General features: G+C 42.5%; 8 protein-coding genes across 9 annotated transcripts; 6 read left to right on the top strand and 2 right to left on the bottom strand.

The window, feature by feature from the left end:
* Nucleotides 1-5: 5 nt before the first annotated feature.
* RB195_023073 (uncharacterized protein) lies at nt 6-257 on the bottom strand (the record flags this gene model as incomplete). The annotated part of the gene is made up of 1 exon (XM_064210384.1): nt 6-257. One exon carries the CDS (start codon nt 255-257, stop codon nt 6-8), a length of 252 nt encoding a protein of 83 aa, XP_064066265.1.
* Nucleotides 258-1,230: 973 nt separating this feature from the next.
* Nucleotides 1,231-1,821, top strand: RB195_023072 (uncharacterized protein; the record flags this gene model as incomplete). The annotated part of the gene is made up of 1 exon (XM_064210383.1): nt 1,231-1,821. One exon carries the CDS (start codon nt 1,231-1,233, stop codon nt 1,819-1,821), a length of 591 nt encoding a protein of 196 aa, XP_064066264.1.
* Nucleotides 1,822-5,164: 3,343 nt separating this feature from the next.
* Nucleotides 5,165-5,749, top strand: RB195_023071 (uncharacterized protein; the record flags this gene model as incomplete). Its single annotated transcript, XM_064210382.1, has 1 exon — nt 5,165-5,749. One exon carries the CDS (start codon nt 5,165-5,167, stop codon nt 5,747-5,749), a length of 585 nt encoding a protein of 194 aa, XP_064066263.1.
* A 250-nt stretch (nt 5,750-5,999) lies between these two features.
* RB195_023070 (uncharacterized protein) lies at nt 6,000-6,783 on the top strand (the record flags this gene model as incomplete). The annotated part of the gene is made up of 3 exons (XM_064210381.1): nt 6,000-6,082; nt 6,236-6,337; nt 6,561-6,783. The coding sequence occupies 3 exons, from the start codon at nt 6,000-6,002 to the stop codon at nt 6,781-6,783; spliced, it is 408 nt and encodes a 135-aa protein (XP_064066262.1).
* A 2,291-nt stretch (nt 6,784-9,074) lies between these two features.
* Nucleotides 9,075-14,345, bottom strand: RB195_023069 (uncharacterized protein; the record flags this gene model as incomplete). Of its 2 annotated transcripts, none has more annotated exons than XM_013437108.2 (4): nt 9,075-9,170; nt 9,500-9,681; nt 13,241-13,347; nt 14,323-14,345. In XM_013437108.2, the coding sequence occupies 4 exons, from the start codon at nt 14,343-14,345 to the stop codon at nt 9,075-9,077; spliced, it is 408 nt and encodes a 135-aa protein (XP_013292562.2). The 2 variants fall into 2 exon arrangements, with proteins under 2 accessions (XP_013292562.2, XP_064066261.1); XM_064210380.1 differs by lacking the exon at nt 14,323-14,345 and adding an exon at nt 13,538-13,584.
* Nucleotides 14,029-14,804, top strand: RB195_023068 (uncharacterized protein; the record flags this gene model as incomplete). The annotated part of the gene is made up of 2 exons (XM_064210379.1): nt 14,029-14,181; nt 14,574-14,804. The coding sequence occupies 2 exons, from the start codon at nt 14,029-14,031 to the stop codon at nt 14,802-14,804; spliced, it is 384 nt and encodes a 127-aa protein (XP_064066260.1).
* Nucleotides 14,805-14,858: 54 nt separating this feature from the next.
* Nucleotides 14,859-15,416, top strand: RB195_023067 (uncharacterized protein; the record flags this gene model as incomplete). Its single annotated transcript, XM_064210378.1, has 1 exon — nt 14,859-15,416. The coding sequence occupies one exon, from the start codon at nt 14,859-14,861 to the stop codon at nt 15,414-15,416; it is 558 nt and encodes a 185-aa protein (XP_064066259.1).
* A 49-nt stretch (nt 15,417-15,465) lies between these two features.
* On the top strand, nt 15,466-15,825 carry RB195_023066 (uncharacterized protein; the record flags this gene model as incomplete). Its single annotated transcript, XM_064210377.1, has 1 exon — nt 15,466-15,825. The coding sequence occupies one exon, from the start codon at nt 15,466-15,468 to the stop codon at nt 15,823-15,825; it is 360 nt and encodes a 119-aa protein (XP_064066258.1).
* Nucleotides 15,826-16,095: the final 270 nt, after the last annotated feature.

Raw genomic sequence — 16,095 nt, 5'->3', positions numbered from 1 at the left:
CACGATCATTGTAGCGCTTCTCTTCCAGGTGATCCTGAAGTGATCGGAAGAGGTGGTAGTCGCTCGGGGCCAGGTCCGGGCTGTACGGTGGGTACGATAGATCTTCCTATCCGAGCTCCAGAATTTTCTGAGAAGTTTTCTTCGCGATGCGCGTTATCATGCAGCAGGCGAACGTTGTCGAGCTTCGGGTGCTCCTTGCGGATCTTGTCGGCCAGTGTTTGCAGATGAGCGCAGCAGACCTCAGCAGTAACTGTCATTTGTCCGGCAGCAGTTCGAAACGGTAGATTCCATGAACTCCCCACCAGACGCGCAGCATGACCTTCTTCTCATGGATTTCACCTTTCACGGAAGGATCCGGCATTTCATCGTCTGGGCACCACACACGTTTTTGAGCGTGGTTGACGTAGAGGACCCATTTTTCATCTCCAGTGACAATGGTGTCCAACCAGTTAAATCTGCGGCTTCTGGAGAGCGCTGAGTGCAGATGTCCAGGCGTCTTTGGCGGTTGCCGTCGCTCAATGCATGTGGGAGCCACTGACCGAGCTTTTTCACCATTCCGATAGATCGCAGTCCATTGCTCACCGTGGACAGCGAACAGCCAAGACTGGCAGCAAAATACCGCACACCTTCATATGGATGCTGCTGCGCCAGATTATTCAGTTCGTCGAACGATATTGCTGTTGGTCGACCAGAGCGATTCTCATCTTCGAGTTTCTTGTTTCCGGCTTTGAAGCGCTGGAACCAGACGCGCACAGACCGCTCAGAAGGGGCTTCAGTGCCGAATACTTGACTTAAGTTTCGATGGGCTTCAGCAGTGGGGTGGCCAGATTCAAAACGAGTACGTATCGAATATGGCTGGAATATTCGCCCATTATGGGATGAAGTATTCAAGGAAGAGGGAGCCAGATATGTTATGTGTATACAAACGGTAGTGTCCTTATATAATATATTTAAAACATCTGTATATATATATATATATATATATATATATATATTATATATATATAATATATTTAAAACAGGAACTTCCAGAACATCTCAAAAAATCTGCGCTACTGCGAAATGTTCGGCAGGTACTTTCCGAACACCCTAATATATTCGCGGAGGTCCCTGCGGCACTTCTTTAGACTCGTTCTTCTTTGTGCTGCTTCTAGAATCTTCTTCTATCTGTATTTGATAAGATCCTCCTGCAACGTTTTTCTGCAGCTAGTGTTTGCTAAGAACCGCTCAATGTGCGGTGCATTTGGATCAAACCTTAAAGCCCTTCTTCTTTCCAACAATTCCTTGGTAGTCTTCGAAATTCGATCCAAGTTTGTCGTGCGCGGCTTCGAGGCACGCTCAGCACAGGCTCGTAATCCTCTGCGCACTATGAAGAACGCCTACTGCGAGGACGGAGAAGCACAACTTGAAGGCTCCCAAATCGTGGAAAGTTCGTCATATTTGTACCTCGGACGTTCTATGAACATGGAAAACGAATTGAAGGAAAAGTCGAACAAAAGAATGAGAGCAGCATGGGAAGCACTCGCACCCGTCAGGGAAGCTACGGACCAACTGACGGACCAAGATCTTTGTACCCATCTGTTTGACTCGACAGTTATTCCACGCGCTTTGTTACGCAGCGGAGACGTGGCAGCGGTGTCTGCCACGTCTAGGAAGTTATTTACTACCCATAGAGCCATTGAGAGGTGCCTTCTGAAGTTTAACCGGCGCACACAAGACCTAGCCGGTCTTCTCAGCTCCGACTTAAAAGGAATGTCCCGTCTTCGCGACCCGGCGGAATATATATCGAAGGCAAACATAGATGGACCGGTCACTTTATGAGAACAATCGACGATAGATGGACTAAAAGAACGCTAGAGTGGATCCCAAGAGATGCTAAACGCCCTAGAGGGAGACCGCCAACGAGATGGGGTGACGTGTTCGCTACACGGATGGACCAGCAAAGAGGTCAGCTTGATGCGGCTCAAGGACCTCATCAACGTCACTCACGAAACTTGAGAACATCTTAGATGACAATGAATGAGGGAACGGAACGAGTGGAAGAGATGCTGGGGCCCGCACGTCCACTGAAGACGGGCCATCTAAGTATCTGAGTAAGTAAAGTGTGATAAAAAAAAAGATAAATACAGATAAATAAAAATACATTTACAGCGCTTATGCGAGATTTGAAGGTGGTTTTACGACGAACACTGACCATTATTGGAAACGAATGCAGATGTGGTGCGGATTTTGGCAGGTTGAAATAAACATCTATAATTTAGCAAGAAAAAAAAACAAGAGGTTTGCTCTATAAAATGAATGAATTCCCGTTCTTAAAGGCCCTCTGGATTCTTTGTAGATTAGTTTAGAAGATGGGAATTTTAGCAAAATCTCCCGGCCTTTTTTCTACAAAGTTTTGAAAAAAACAAATATTAGGTTGGTCCGAAAGTCTTTCAGCGAAACTTGTTTCGACCTACAATTTTGAAGGCCTAAAATTGAATTTTTTGGCAGCTCAGTGTGGTAGAATGTTCTAGGAGCTTACACCAGAAGGATATATGTATAAGGCGCGCATTTCAACGGTCTTCAACCATGACTTCAATGATCAAAGCCAAATTCGAACCATCGTGTTTTATGAAGTCCTCGACGCCACAACGCATGCGACCCCACTTCTCATATCTATGCTGCGATGTTCAGGAGAGATGTAGTATCTCGCTGGACTGTCGCCCGCTTGTTCTAACGGTCCGAGTCAGGTAATGTTTCGCTTCAAGATAGAGCTCGCCCTGGTGGCCCAACTGACTGGAATGATGAAGCTTTACGTGATGCTCGCAGAAACAAGCCCAATGCCACTTCATGTGAACTGTCGACGACACTTGTTTGCAGCCGTACAACACTTCTCAGACGTCTTCAAGTTTTGGGTTACAGAAGAGGGATGTGGATTTGGGTCTTGCACGAATCGAGTGACTCACAGCCGGCGACAAAAGTGAGTGTGTATCAACCTTTGCTTCTGCGTCTACACAGACAGGATGTTAATTATACACAGGAAGAAAATTGGCTCCCGCGTGCGAACCATCTCCAAATGTGAGGAGGAGGATTGGACAAAAACAATTTGCTGTGTTGTTAGTGGGATTTCAATATAATGCCGCACTATGAACTGCTCCCATCTGGGTAAAAAGTGATCGCATAAACCTACTCTTCTTAACTACAGACATTGGCGGACGCAACCCGCATGAAGCGTAGGAAAATCAGCCATGTTGCTCTACTTCATAGCAATGCCCGACCTCACGTCGCAAAACTTATTCGCCAGTAAATTGGCGAGCTTAGTTGGAAGTAGTTGGAAAGCTACAGCACCCCGCTTATTCTCCTGACCTGATTCCATCGGACTACCAATTGTTTCGGGCACTGAAACCCCACGAGATAAAATATTTGATGATCAGAAAGAGCTAGAAAGTGAGATTTCACACTTCTAGACTCGCGGCAGCCAGAGTCGTGGAATTCGAAACTGAGAGTCTAATGAAGCGTTTAAGATACGTAATCGGTCATGATGGTCACTATTTTTTTTTTGACATATCTACGAACAATAAAGTTCGATGTCACACATATTTTGAAGTGCAGTCAGATGTCCGAGTTTTCGCACTTCTCTTCTTCTCTTCATTGAGCGATGCTGGAAAACTCACCGCTTTTGATATCACTTTGGTAGAGTATCAAGGAAGCCTACACCCCAGCAAGCGCACAGCCCCGTAAAACTGCACTGGAACTGAAATTTCCCACTGAAACGTACAGAGCATAGTTATTTAGCAACTTGTGCAGCGTACTTCACACTAACCTTGCCCCTATCTTAGGCTGTACATGTCTTTTCTTCACTAAGTAGTGACGTCGAAATTCTTTTCATGAGTGATAATACGGAAAGTGATCATTGTTCGTCTAGAAGTATCCTTATTTAATACTTTTTCAGTGAGTGCAAATAGTTCCCTACTGTCGAAGTGGTGTCACATAACATTCGTCACCTTTTTAAGAAGTGGTGAATAATTTATCGATGCCTTCGCAATAATATCCAAAAAAAAACAATAGGGAAGCGTTACAACCAAATCACTTTATTTTTTCTTTTAAGATTTTCAGAGTCTGCAAATATTTTATCTGTTGGATTCGCCGTAAAGGGCGAGATATACCAAATAAGATCACTTTTTAGAGGAATCGTACTTCTGGAGTAGTTGCAAAGCATTTCGAGGAATTCTTCCTTTATTTTACACTCTCATACTTTCAATCACGTTGTTTATGACGTACCATGCCTATTGTATTATTAGATGCTTTTTGTTCATGCCAAGACAAATATTTTTACACAATGCTTCCTTCCCCTTGGAGAAAAAAGAACGGATTTTGATTTTTGTAGATGCGCCCAGAGCTGAACTTTACACAGACCTCTGTGGAGCTCTATGTAAAGTTCAGCTCTGGATGCATCCCACATTTACTACTCTTTTCACGTCTCTTTACAAATGTAGATTTTAGTTCATCTTCCCAATTATTTCTATCACTTTCTATTTCGTTTGTTTGATATTTCCCACTTTCAACAAAAACTCCAAAATTACCTCGCTAATTTCACGTCGTATTTGCTCGTAATGTTTTCCACATCTGATATTACCCTTTCCATTTCTGGTTATTCTACTTCAAACAGGGAAGGCGCTCAAGAGGTACCCAAGCAAATTGGGTGCAGCAGCGATCGCCGCTACGCCTGTCCAGCAGCACTGTCTACACCTTCCACCAAAGACATGCATGTTTTAACTTGAATGAGCTGATAAAACGAAATTATAAAGTAATGACGTGGTAGGACATGAACACCAAAATGACAAACTCGCCTGTAAATGAAGATTGCTGGAGTAAATGACGGAGAATTGTGTCATACTTCTAAGAATGACAGAAAAATGATAGGATAACAAAATCCAAAAGTAAAACCTGCTAATTATTCAAGAAGGCAACGAAATGCGATGATAGTTGTGACCTGTATAATGTGATAATCCTCGGATCTCCCTCATTAGAGGGATCACAGCCGGTTAGTCGCGAGGCTACGTGGCGCGTCCCCGGGTGGCGGATAGGAGGCTAATCGCGGACCAAAAGCGACCTTGTGCTTGCCCAGAGACGCAGGTGGATTCAGGGGATGGACTCTCTATTTCCGCTGAGCCAGGACTGACTCATGACATCTTTGTATCCGTCGTCGTCGGTGCGGCCAAAAGCTTGCAATCAAGTGACTTGGAGGTGCAAGGGAGGCGGTTTGGAGTCGTCTCCAACAAAGAAGCTCCACATGTCCACTCCGGGAGAACGGAAGTTCTCTCAAAAACTCATGGGACTACAGGCTTGCAACCTGCCCATGTGTTTTAAATTTTATGCAAAACACAGTAATAGAAAAGAGTCTCCTGATTATGGAGGAAAGCCTGGTACGGTAGCGCCAGGTAGGACGGGGTTGCAGGAGTCATATAGGCTACCGAAACGGAAGACTAGGATGGCAATCTGTACTTATAACGCACGTACGCTTGCATCGGAAGCGGCCATCGAAGATCTGATGATGCAAGCCAAGAAGATCAAGTACGACGTCATCGGACTGACCGAGACGAGACGACGTCACCCTCTCAACGCCGTATATGAAACTGGAGAAGAACTGTTCTTAGGAACATGCGACACTACAGGTGTTGGTGGAGATGGCGTCCTCGTCAACACGAGTATGCAAAGAACATCAATTCTTTCGAACAACTTACGACCCAAATCGGACGTCTGCGGATGAGAAGATGTGGTCCAAAACCAGCTTTGGCTATCTTCGTCGCTTACGCTCCAACATCAAGCTACGAAGAAGAAGTCGAAGCTTTCTATATGGACCTGGAGAAGTTCTACTGAGAAGATCATGCCTTCTACAAGGTCATAATTGGCGATTTCAACGCCAAAGTTGGCCCAAGAAGAACGCCGGAGGAACTTCACATCGGGACCCACGGCCTACAATGGAATGACCAGGAGGGGGGAGGCTCTCCGAGTTCATCATGACGACTAAGACCATCCATGGGAACTCGCAATTCCAAAAGCCCTCCTCTCTACGCTGGACATGGGAGTCACCTAGTGGAGGGTAATGTAATGAAGTAGACCACATCATCGTCAATAAAAGGTTCTGTCTGACGGACGTCGCTGTTGTACCAAAGTTCTATACGGGATCGGACCATCGCCTCCTCCGAGGAAGATTTTCGTTCACAAGGAGAGCAGAAAAAGCCGCCAAGTTCAGAGAGAGAAATCCCAGGACTACCATCAACTGGGATCTCTTCGCTATGCTAGCCGGCTTTTGGGAAGATTCCGCAATGGACAACATCGACGAGGAATATAACCGGTTCCTTGAACACCTTCACGACTGCGCGAAGAAGGCTGAGAGCTTTAAAACCACTAAGAGACGTCTGTCTCTTGAAACTCTTGGGCTGATCTGATACGCCAGCGTGGAGCAGCACGAGCCGCAGGGAACCAAGAACTCACGTCCGAGCTCGCAAGGCTTTGCAGAGAGGCGATAGAGGAAGACCTTAAAGAGAGAAGAGCAAAAGTGCTGGCTGAAGCTGCAGGGGCGGAGAAAAGCATCCGCCATGCCCGTCGAGACTTCACCAGTCGCAAGACGAGGATGACTGCTCCAGAGGTTCTCCTGTCCGGTCTCGACAGAATAAGACCAGAACACCTGAACAGCCTTCCGCCAGTACTCATCAACACCCTGGCGAGGCTCTTTCACGTTACCTGTCGGAATGCAAGGTTCCTAAAAAGCGGAAGACCAGCAAGACCGTGTTGTTGTAAAAAAGGGAGACACGTTTACACGTACACGTTTACACTCTTTACATTTCTTTACTTATGTATGTATGTATGTATGTATGTATGTATGTATGTATGTATGTATGTATGTATGTATGTATGTATGTATGTATGTATGTATGTATGTATGTATGTATGTATGTATGTATGTATGTATGTATGTATGTATGTATGTATGTATGTATGTATGTATGTATGTATGTATGTATGTATGTATGTATGTATGTATGTATGTATGTATGTATGTATGTATGTATGTATGTATGTATGTATGTATGTATGTATGTATGTATGTATGTATGTATGTATGTATGTATGTATGTATGTATGTATGTATGTATGTATGTATGTATGTATGTATGTATGTATGTGTATGTATGTATGTATGTATGTATGTATGTATGTATGTATGTATGTATGTATGTATGTATGTATGTATGTATGTATGTATGTATGTATGTATGTATGTATGTATGTATGTATGTATGTATGTATGTATGTATGTATGTATGTATGTATGTATGTATGTATGTATGTATGTATGTATGTATGTATGTATGTATGTATGTATGTATGTATGTATGTATGTATGTATGTATGTATGTATGTATGTATGTATGTATGTATGTATGTATGTATGTATGTATGTATGTATGTATGTATGTATGTATGTATGTATGTATGTATGTATGTATGTATGTATGTATGTATGTATGTATGTATGTATGTATGTATGTATGTATGTATGTATGTATGTATGTATGTATGTATGTATGTATGTATGTATGTATGTATGTATGTATGTATGTATGTGATCGGATTGGAGCGCCGCCGCCAGATACCTATAGAAGGTGGTCCGACGGGTCCACCGGCGTCGGGTAGCTACAAAATGGGCTGCGCGCTGCGTCGGATTGGTGCGCAATAACTTCGTGTGCACGACGCAAAAGATAGATGGTTGCAGTCATCTCGTAGACGTAGTCATTGGGCGCTTTGCTTTTCCCTTTATGACTCTTCCGCGTGCCTATTTCCTTCTTCGTTGGCCTCAAGTTTGTAGCATGCCGTTCTCACAAAGTGGAAACACGCATGCAAACGACTGCTTAAATAGTAGCAATATGTTTATGTGATCTAACTTGGAACGTTATCTTTATCAGTAGGATGATGCCTTTCACGTCATTTTATGCCAGAACATCATTCTTTGGTAACCGTTTGTAGAAAACAGGAGGAAAACCCATACTTCACGTGATACTTTTAAATTTTGCCTAGACTATATTGATAAGGAGTTGTGTTTGAAGCTGAAGTTCGAATGTTCTCCAAATGTGGAACTGACGCGTTTAGAAAAAAGACTATGAAATCTTTTGTTTTTAGTTATAATATAAAAAAGGAAGAAAGATTGTTGGAGATACACAATTCCAATTTCATAGAACTAATAACACTAATATTAATTTTCGTTGATCAGTGAAGGCGAACGAAGCAAACACCACAGAAAGTCTGAAGTCCGGCTTTAGCCGGACGCTCAGACTGGTTTTATATAGCTAGAAACAATCGTTGCTGACGATCATACGGGATCCTATTCGTAAGATATACCTGCGCGAATACTCTGTCTGCAAGAGAATGTTAGCACTTGTCAAGGTGATTGATAGCATTAATAACTAGCCGAACACCGATAAAACAATCTAACATGAACTGAAGCAATAAAGTAAAACAAATAAACTAAAACAAAAATACGTCCAGGAAGGTATGCATTCAATACTTACCATTACAAAAATAAGTGGATTACGAGCACGATTTCAAAAGCAAATAAATTCAAGCTCTTAGCACTTCTAGTTTTGAATCCGATAACAATTCAGCTATATCTTTAATTTTACACACCATGTTCATGTTCACAATCTACAAACCTGAAAGCCGCTCTGAGTACCTCCTGATACGCACCCCAAACAGATTCCAGGAACACCTCAGGGAAACAGAACGAATGTTTACTTGCAAATAACAATTTGAACAAAAAATAAAAGAATTACGCTCAATGGTGCAAAGAACAATAGCGATAGCAAAGTAGAAGAACAAGCTGAAGCTGGGGAAATTCGGCTTCGAGAACGAATTCTGTACTAAATAATAAATGAGATCGAAGAAAGCCTCTAGAACATATATTCATGTAGACTAGAAGGAATCAAGTGAAAAACTGATTTTGAGAAGGGACTTATGCACAAGTATACGTGCAAAACAACACTGAGCAATGATTGATCGGAGAAAAGGAAATCGAAAGAAGAAAATCCTGAGTTTTATGAAACATCTTGCTTGCGAATTAGATCGCTAATTAAATCGTCTTGGTCGCGAAGACGGGCAATACACGAAGGCATTTCACCTCCAAACAATACCTTAAACAGAAAAGCGTACAAAAATGGGGCTACAGAAAATTTCCTTGTGGCAAGAAAAGAAGCGTTTCTGCCGCAGATGTCATTTTAAGAAAATCAACATAGATGATCAAAAATACGAATACATAATTAAAGTACTTTGATAAAAGTTAGTAATGAAATTAAAAAGCTACAGAGACATTAATACGTCACATCAAGACAAGTTTCTACGAGAGTCTACACTAACGTCCCACAGATTCATTTGAGTTTCCTTTTCTTTGATTTCTGGGACAAAAGTTCCCCCTTACCAATATCCCATCTCTCACTCGGGGTGTTAACCAAAAAGTACTCACATCAACAGCATTGAGCAGATATTTCCTGAATGGATGACTGAGCGGCACTACTGCGCCTCCCTCAAGAATTTCGTTAAACAGCTTGTGGAGTTGCTGGATAGATAATGAAGCGGGATCAGTACGGTACATCTTTGGAAAGGATCGTCGCATACCCGAGGAATCTCTATGTGGCTTGTCCAAATCTGAACAGCAGTTTCCTTTTAAACACGATGCGAAAGAAAAAATCCAGTAACCATTGAACTATTAAACTTACCAGCAAGCTTACAACCTTAGTTTCGAATGGAATGCTAGGTTGAAGAGTTCTGCTTATTTCTCAGACAATTTTCTTAGTGTAAGGAAAAATATATCCAATCTTTGGTCACCTACACGACCTTTTTTCCTTTTAAGTACATCCAACCACCAAATCGAAGGAAGGGAGTATCAACTTGACAAATAAGTACTTTGGGCCATCCCTTTCTTTTCGTCAATCGATGCAAGAAAACGTTAGAAAAAGAAAAGATAATAACGGATTATACTAAGCAAATGCTAATGATGTTCGGCACCAGCGATTCCACTATAAAAGATTTTAATTAATCTTAATTTCGTCAATTAATGTGGTCGGGCAAAGCGGTGGTCCGAGAATTTCGATCCAGAATTCTCAATACCTGACTGCTAAGACGTTCAAATAATATGATTGGCTGAAATTTTATTTTTCGCAAAAAGGAAAACAGCGGCTTGACCAACATAATGGCTAAGAAACTCGAACTAGTCACCGCGGATATGACCAGGAACAACGATGGCGGTTGAAAAGTGCGTTTCTTACCATTAAATTGTTGGTGTTACCGCTGGCTTACCATCAAAATCTCCATTTCTTGTATTTTATTGTATTTCTTGGTCATTCCGCTTTTAGAAGCTTATCTGCAGTATTTCTGGACTAATTCTTCAGTTAAAATTGATTTTTTCAGATTATAGTAGAGTCAAAACGACATGGGGCAAGTACGCAATTGCGTACGCGGCTTTTCTCGAGGCGCTTCGGTGGAACGTGATGAAACCCTTGCTGGCACCACCCATCGCTGCAGTATGCGACGGTCCCACCTCGGCTCCAACCGCTGCCTCCTCCGCGCCGTTTCGAGCGCGTACACAAATGCACCGCAACTACACTTGTGATTCATATCTCTTTGAACCCACTATACTTGGCTTCGTATTGAGATCTACTGATCTACTAATAACTCTCTTCCCATGAACTTGATCATTATGTCGCATCAGCGGAATATCGAAATAATTACGCAATTAAACCTTCGAGACAACAATTAGATGTAAGAGCACTTCAAAACTAGGCATGCATCAGCTATTCACCGGAAAACGCATAACGGAACTGTTTTATTATCTTTTAGAATTGCTTCTGGAACAAGGAGTCCGGAAATTTTGCATTTTGAGCTTCATAATCTGATACTTTCACGTACAAGCTATTAATTCCACATGAGAACACTACAAAAAAGTACCTCTTTGCACCTAATGAAATAAAAAAGAAATGAAATTGAAATACTTATGCTCAAGAAGCGCTCAGCACACACCACTTTTTTCCTAAGGTCTAGGCACGCTTTATCCTCATTCAGGGTCAAGCATGGTGATAGGACACGACCCTCTCGAACACGACCCTCACCTTTTTTCTTCTTCTCCTCCTCTGTAAACGTTCCTGGTTGCCGCCAATTCAATATATTGGAAGTTTCATGTGTTTTGGAAAAGAAAAATCGAAAACAAATGATAAAAGAGAAAATTGGTAGCTGACAGAAACGAACGAACACAAAATATCAGAAGAAGAGACTTTGCTGAAATGTTTTTGAAATATTGATATTGAAATATTTTAATTTTTATTGTATTTTATTCTAAAACCTATGAATATCTTTAAGTGCTGATTAGAGCACACGGCATGTTAAAAAAAAGAAGAGTCAGGTGCAAAGGTCGAAATAGAGAAGAACGACGACAAAAAAAGGCGAAAAAAAAATCAACATTTTGTTCTTACAATATGACGGGTTATATGAGGTTCGACACCGCTGAGTCAGACTTTAGCAAGAGTAAGAAACTTGATACCAATTCTAAAGATGAAGGATTTAATTATGCGTAATGCTAAGCAGTTTAATAGTGGATCTGATGGAATTTAATGACCAAAAAAGCTCAGATCTTGTGCACATTGTTAGGTCTGGAAGATTGCAAATTACTTCGTGATGAGAGGACCAAGAGAAATATTTTAGGTAGTCTTTTAGAAAAAAAAAGTTTGCCCTACAAAACAGCCAGATCGCTGTTTCTCCCCATCTCATAGTCTTTTTGGAATTTAAATGGGACAAAATTTAAGATTTTTCGACTTTTTTGGATTTTCCTGTCTACATTTTGTAACGCAGTCGGTAAGAAGCTCCGCTGTCTGATCGGTCGGAGGTTCGAAACCGCCCTGGTGCAACTTAAGCTTTTTATCTTTCCGAGGTCAATAAATTGGCACCAGACTTGTCTGGGAAGATAAAAACTGACTTGACATATCGACTAGTCTTCGCAAGTCATTATATAGGCCAGTTACACGTTCGTAAATCTCAAACGATTCTGAATTGAACTGAACGTGGCGTCGCTTCTCAAGCGGATTGATTAACGCCAGACACTTTATCCTTTACATTTTTATCAAGATAGCAGCCCTCAAAACCAGGTTAAAGGCATCACCCCACAAACGGGTGGTCCGGGTTTCAGCCGGGTAATGCCTATGGGATTGTAGGTTATGGGAAGAGGGTGATTCCGTTCATCTCTCCCTGTATAAGTGTAAACGGACGACCCCGTAACGCTGTTTCATACGCTGTCCGCAGAGTTCAGAGCTGCACGGGCGCGCGGTTTGGCGGCTCCGCGGTTTTGGTGGTTATTGACTATTAACAACAGTGCGCTTAAGAAACAGCGTTCCGGGGTCCTCGTTTACACTGATACAGGGAGAGATGAACGGAATCACCCTCTTCCCCACAATCTACGACCTCATATAGGCATTATGCGGCTGAAACACGTACCACCTCAGATTCGTGGGGTGATGCCTTTAAGTGCGATAGTAGGGTCAAAAAGCCTGAAGCTCGGTACATTTGCAACTGCACTCGGAGCGACGCGTTTGAGTTGGTGTATGGGAACGACTTGGACTGTAGAGCTGGCAAAGGTCCCATTTCGATCACAACCGCTAGCTTCACCGCAATGCATTGAGCGTGACCTCTCATAACTGCACTAGGCTTCACGTTGTTTTGACCCGACTATAACATTCTTTGTATGTAGGAAATTGTACTTTTCCTAATCTTGCCGGTTTGGGCATAGATAAGAAGAGGAAGTTGCAAAATGATCTGCAGAATATTCCTCTGATTTAGAATAGCGGAAATAAAAAGGATAAAAGGATAAAGTCACTGGCGTATCAATCCACTTTGGGATGCGCCAACGCGTTTTTACTGGAATTCGTAACCGTAGAGGTTTTGGAACTCGTATTGACCTATACAATAACTTGTGGGGGCCAGCCGATGATCAAGTCAGTGTTTTTATCCTCCCAGACAAGTCTGGTACCAATTTATCGACCCCGGAGGGATGAAAGGCTTGTTGAGCACTAGGGCGGATTCGAACCCTTGACCGTGTAGCTACAACGGACCTCTAACCGAACGCGCCACACCCGCTCATAACGGAAATAGTGTCTGAGTAATTTCTCTGCTAACAAGCAAAAGGGAGAAGTAATGAACATAATACACGAAAATAGACTACCTGAACAATAGCGTTCATATCCGCGTTTCAAATCAGCATAGATCCAATCTCTTAGTGGATGCAATTCGTCCAGTAAAGGATCGTAATCGTGTTTTGCATAATAAAGCCTGGAAATCAAGCCGTTGCATTTCTTCAAAAGATTGATTCACTGTAAGAGACAGTTGAAGACACTGAAGTGATGTTAACGGAGAACCATATCTATATCATATCAGTGATGTTGTTTGCTGCGTACCATTATAGTCAAGAGCCGCCTATGAAATATTCCTCTGCATTTTTCACATAGCTTCAGACGGCTACCGGCTACTTTTGCCCCGTTCGTAAATTACGTTTGCAAGGGAAAACATCACTGAACCAACTGTACTAAACTGTCCCTGCGGATATGAGATTCTAAGAGCTCCGCCGCGAATAAGATTGTGGTGCACCAACTAAAGTAGACACTCATTTCTGCCGCATCCGAGGAAAGATAAATAATAGATTGTAAAAATATAAACGATATATAAAAATAATAAAATAACAAATAATATAATAAACAATAGAAAATGGAAAAATAAATAAATGGTATTTTTGGCATTCGGAGAAAGCAATTACTGAGAAAAAAATTTTAAACGTAGTTGCGAAGAGACACAGGTAAGTGAACTGGTGGAACATGTGCCGACTGGAATTATACGATGTAAGGTGTATAGTCGGGTCAAAATAACATGAAGCACGGTGCAGTTGCGTAACGGTGAAGCGTAGCGGTTAGGTCTAAGGATGACCCTTACTAGCACCATCCATCACTGCAGTTCGCGATGGTTCTATCTCGATTCCAACCACTAGCGCCCCGCACTGCTTCGAGCGCAGCCGTTTACGCAGCTGTTCCGGGATTTGTAGTTTTGCTCCGACAATACAAATTAAGGTGGTCAATTCTTCCAAGTCACGGCCAGCAGACTTCTTCGAAGAGGGTATTCATTCTATTTGTGAACGATGGCGAAAAATCAGAGATCAAGATGGAGAATATCTCTTAGCTTACTCTGCTGTATTCTTTCTTCTATAATATACTTTTCTTTTTCCTTTGTTAAAACGGTGATCACATTCCGAATAACCTAGTAAAACGATTATATAGCATGTCGAAAAAGAACAAAATTAAGATTAGGGACATCGCTTCATACAGAGGAATTAGATATATTACTATTAGGTACTGCTGGAGCTATAGACATGTTAGCTATGTTATTTCATGTTGTCGTGTATATATTGCGCTATTGCAATTGTATGTAATTTCACTGTGTTGAGAGGCTCTTGTTCAATTGTTCAATGTATGAAGCACTTTTGGTATACTTGTTTGATTTTGGTTTAGTTTGTCAGAGAAGGTTGCGGTTCAATAAACCATCTTAACTACTCGGCCCAAGGATACAACAGCTGGCGATCAAGGATCAAGAAGAAAGAAGACTCAGAAGACGCCCGATCAAGGATCGAGAAGAAAGAAGATCAGAAGCCCAAACGAGGACCAAGAAGAAAGCAGACTCAAACCAAGCCCGAACGACCGAACGAGGATCAAGAAGAAGAGCGAGTTCATCGGAAGGCTTAGCCCGAGAATCTCCTTTCAGCAATAGTTGAACAGTTATAGATTCAGCATGAAGAAATGGAGATGCTGCTCACCGCCTTGGTAACCAATGAGAGGACCGCCGTCCAGGAAGTCGGCAAGGATCAGCACGACCAACTGAGTAAGGACGTGCAAATGTTCGTATCCGACAAAGAGGTAGATCACACTTTCGCCTGCTTGTACAAGAGATACGGCCCGGTCATCAGAGATTCAATCTTGCCGGAGAGCAAGAAGCGCGATTTGATACTCATGAAGCTGGACGAGGATACATATCGCAAGTATGCTGATGACATCCTATCGAAACAACCGCACAAAATCGACCTTGAGACGACAGTCGCAAATCTGGAAAAGCTGTTTGCGTCCAACAAGACTTTGATTCGACGATGGTACGAGTGTTTTAGAATAAACTGCCCGCCGGTGACTTTCAGTTATGTACCATTCCACGACTACGCTAACACGATCAAGCGGAAGGATGAAGACGCCCGTCTAAAAGAGCTAGACTACACAGCGCTGAAGACGCTACAGTTGGTAGCAGAACTTCAAGATCGGTCGCTCCGTGAAGTTCGTCATAGAATGCTCCGTCGACTACGCCGTTGACGATAAAAGATCTCGTCTTGTTGAATGTGAGAATTTCACCGCACTGAAGATGGACAATACAGACATGCAAGGAAGTCATGATGTACAAGTCGGGCAGAAAAAGAATGTAAAGTGCTTCAATTGTGGAGGACCGTACTACAGAAGCGCATGTCCGCTTCTCTCCTCCAACACTAGAGAGAAGATGCGACAGAAACCAAGAAGACGATCCTACCATTGCAAGAGAGGCCAAGGCAAGAAAATTGTCACCTTCGCCGCTGACAACGCTCAAAACTACCTCGATGTCAATATCAAAGGACGTTCTCTACGCTTCCAGCTCGACCAAGCGCAGATGTCACGTTGGTATCACGTCGAAAGTGGAAGAAGCTCGGATCTCCACTCTTGGAACCTTGTATCATGCCAATCGAGATAGCAGATGGATCACCGATAAAGAATGATGGGAGCTTTTCTCCACAGACTTCTTTGTCAGAGACTGCATAACAGTGAAGAACATTCAAGGAAATGGGACTTGTTACGTCACCGAAAGCACGAATTTGCTAGGACTGGAGTGGTGTATTCAACTTCCAGCGTAGCTGGAAGGATCTGAAAGACAAATACCACTGCCGGTGACTAAAAAAGAAACAAACCGAGAGGAAATTATCCAGAGTTGAAGAAGCTATTCGAAGAAGTATTCAGGTGCGGA

The sequence above is a fragment of the Necator americanus genome, chromosome X (assembly GCF_031761385.1).
Source record: "Necator americanus strain Aroian chromosome X, whole genome shotgun sequence".
Classification (NCBI taxonomy): domain Eukaryota; kingdom Metazoa; phylum Nematoda; class Chromadorea; order Rhabditida; family Ancylostomatidae; genus Necator; species Necator americanus.
The sequence above is the reverse complement of the archived record's forward strand: the minus strand, read 5'-3'. Positions and strand labels throughout refer to the sequence as shown.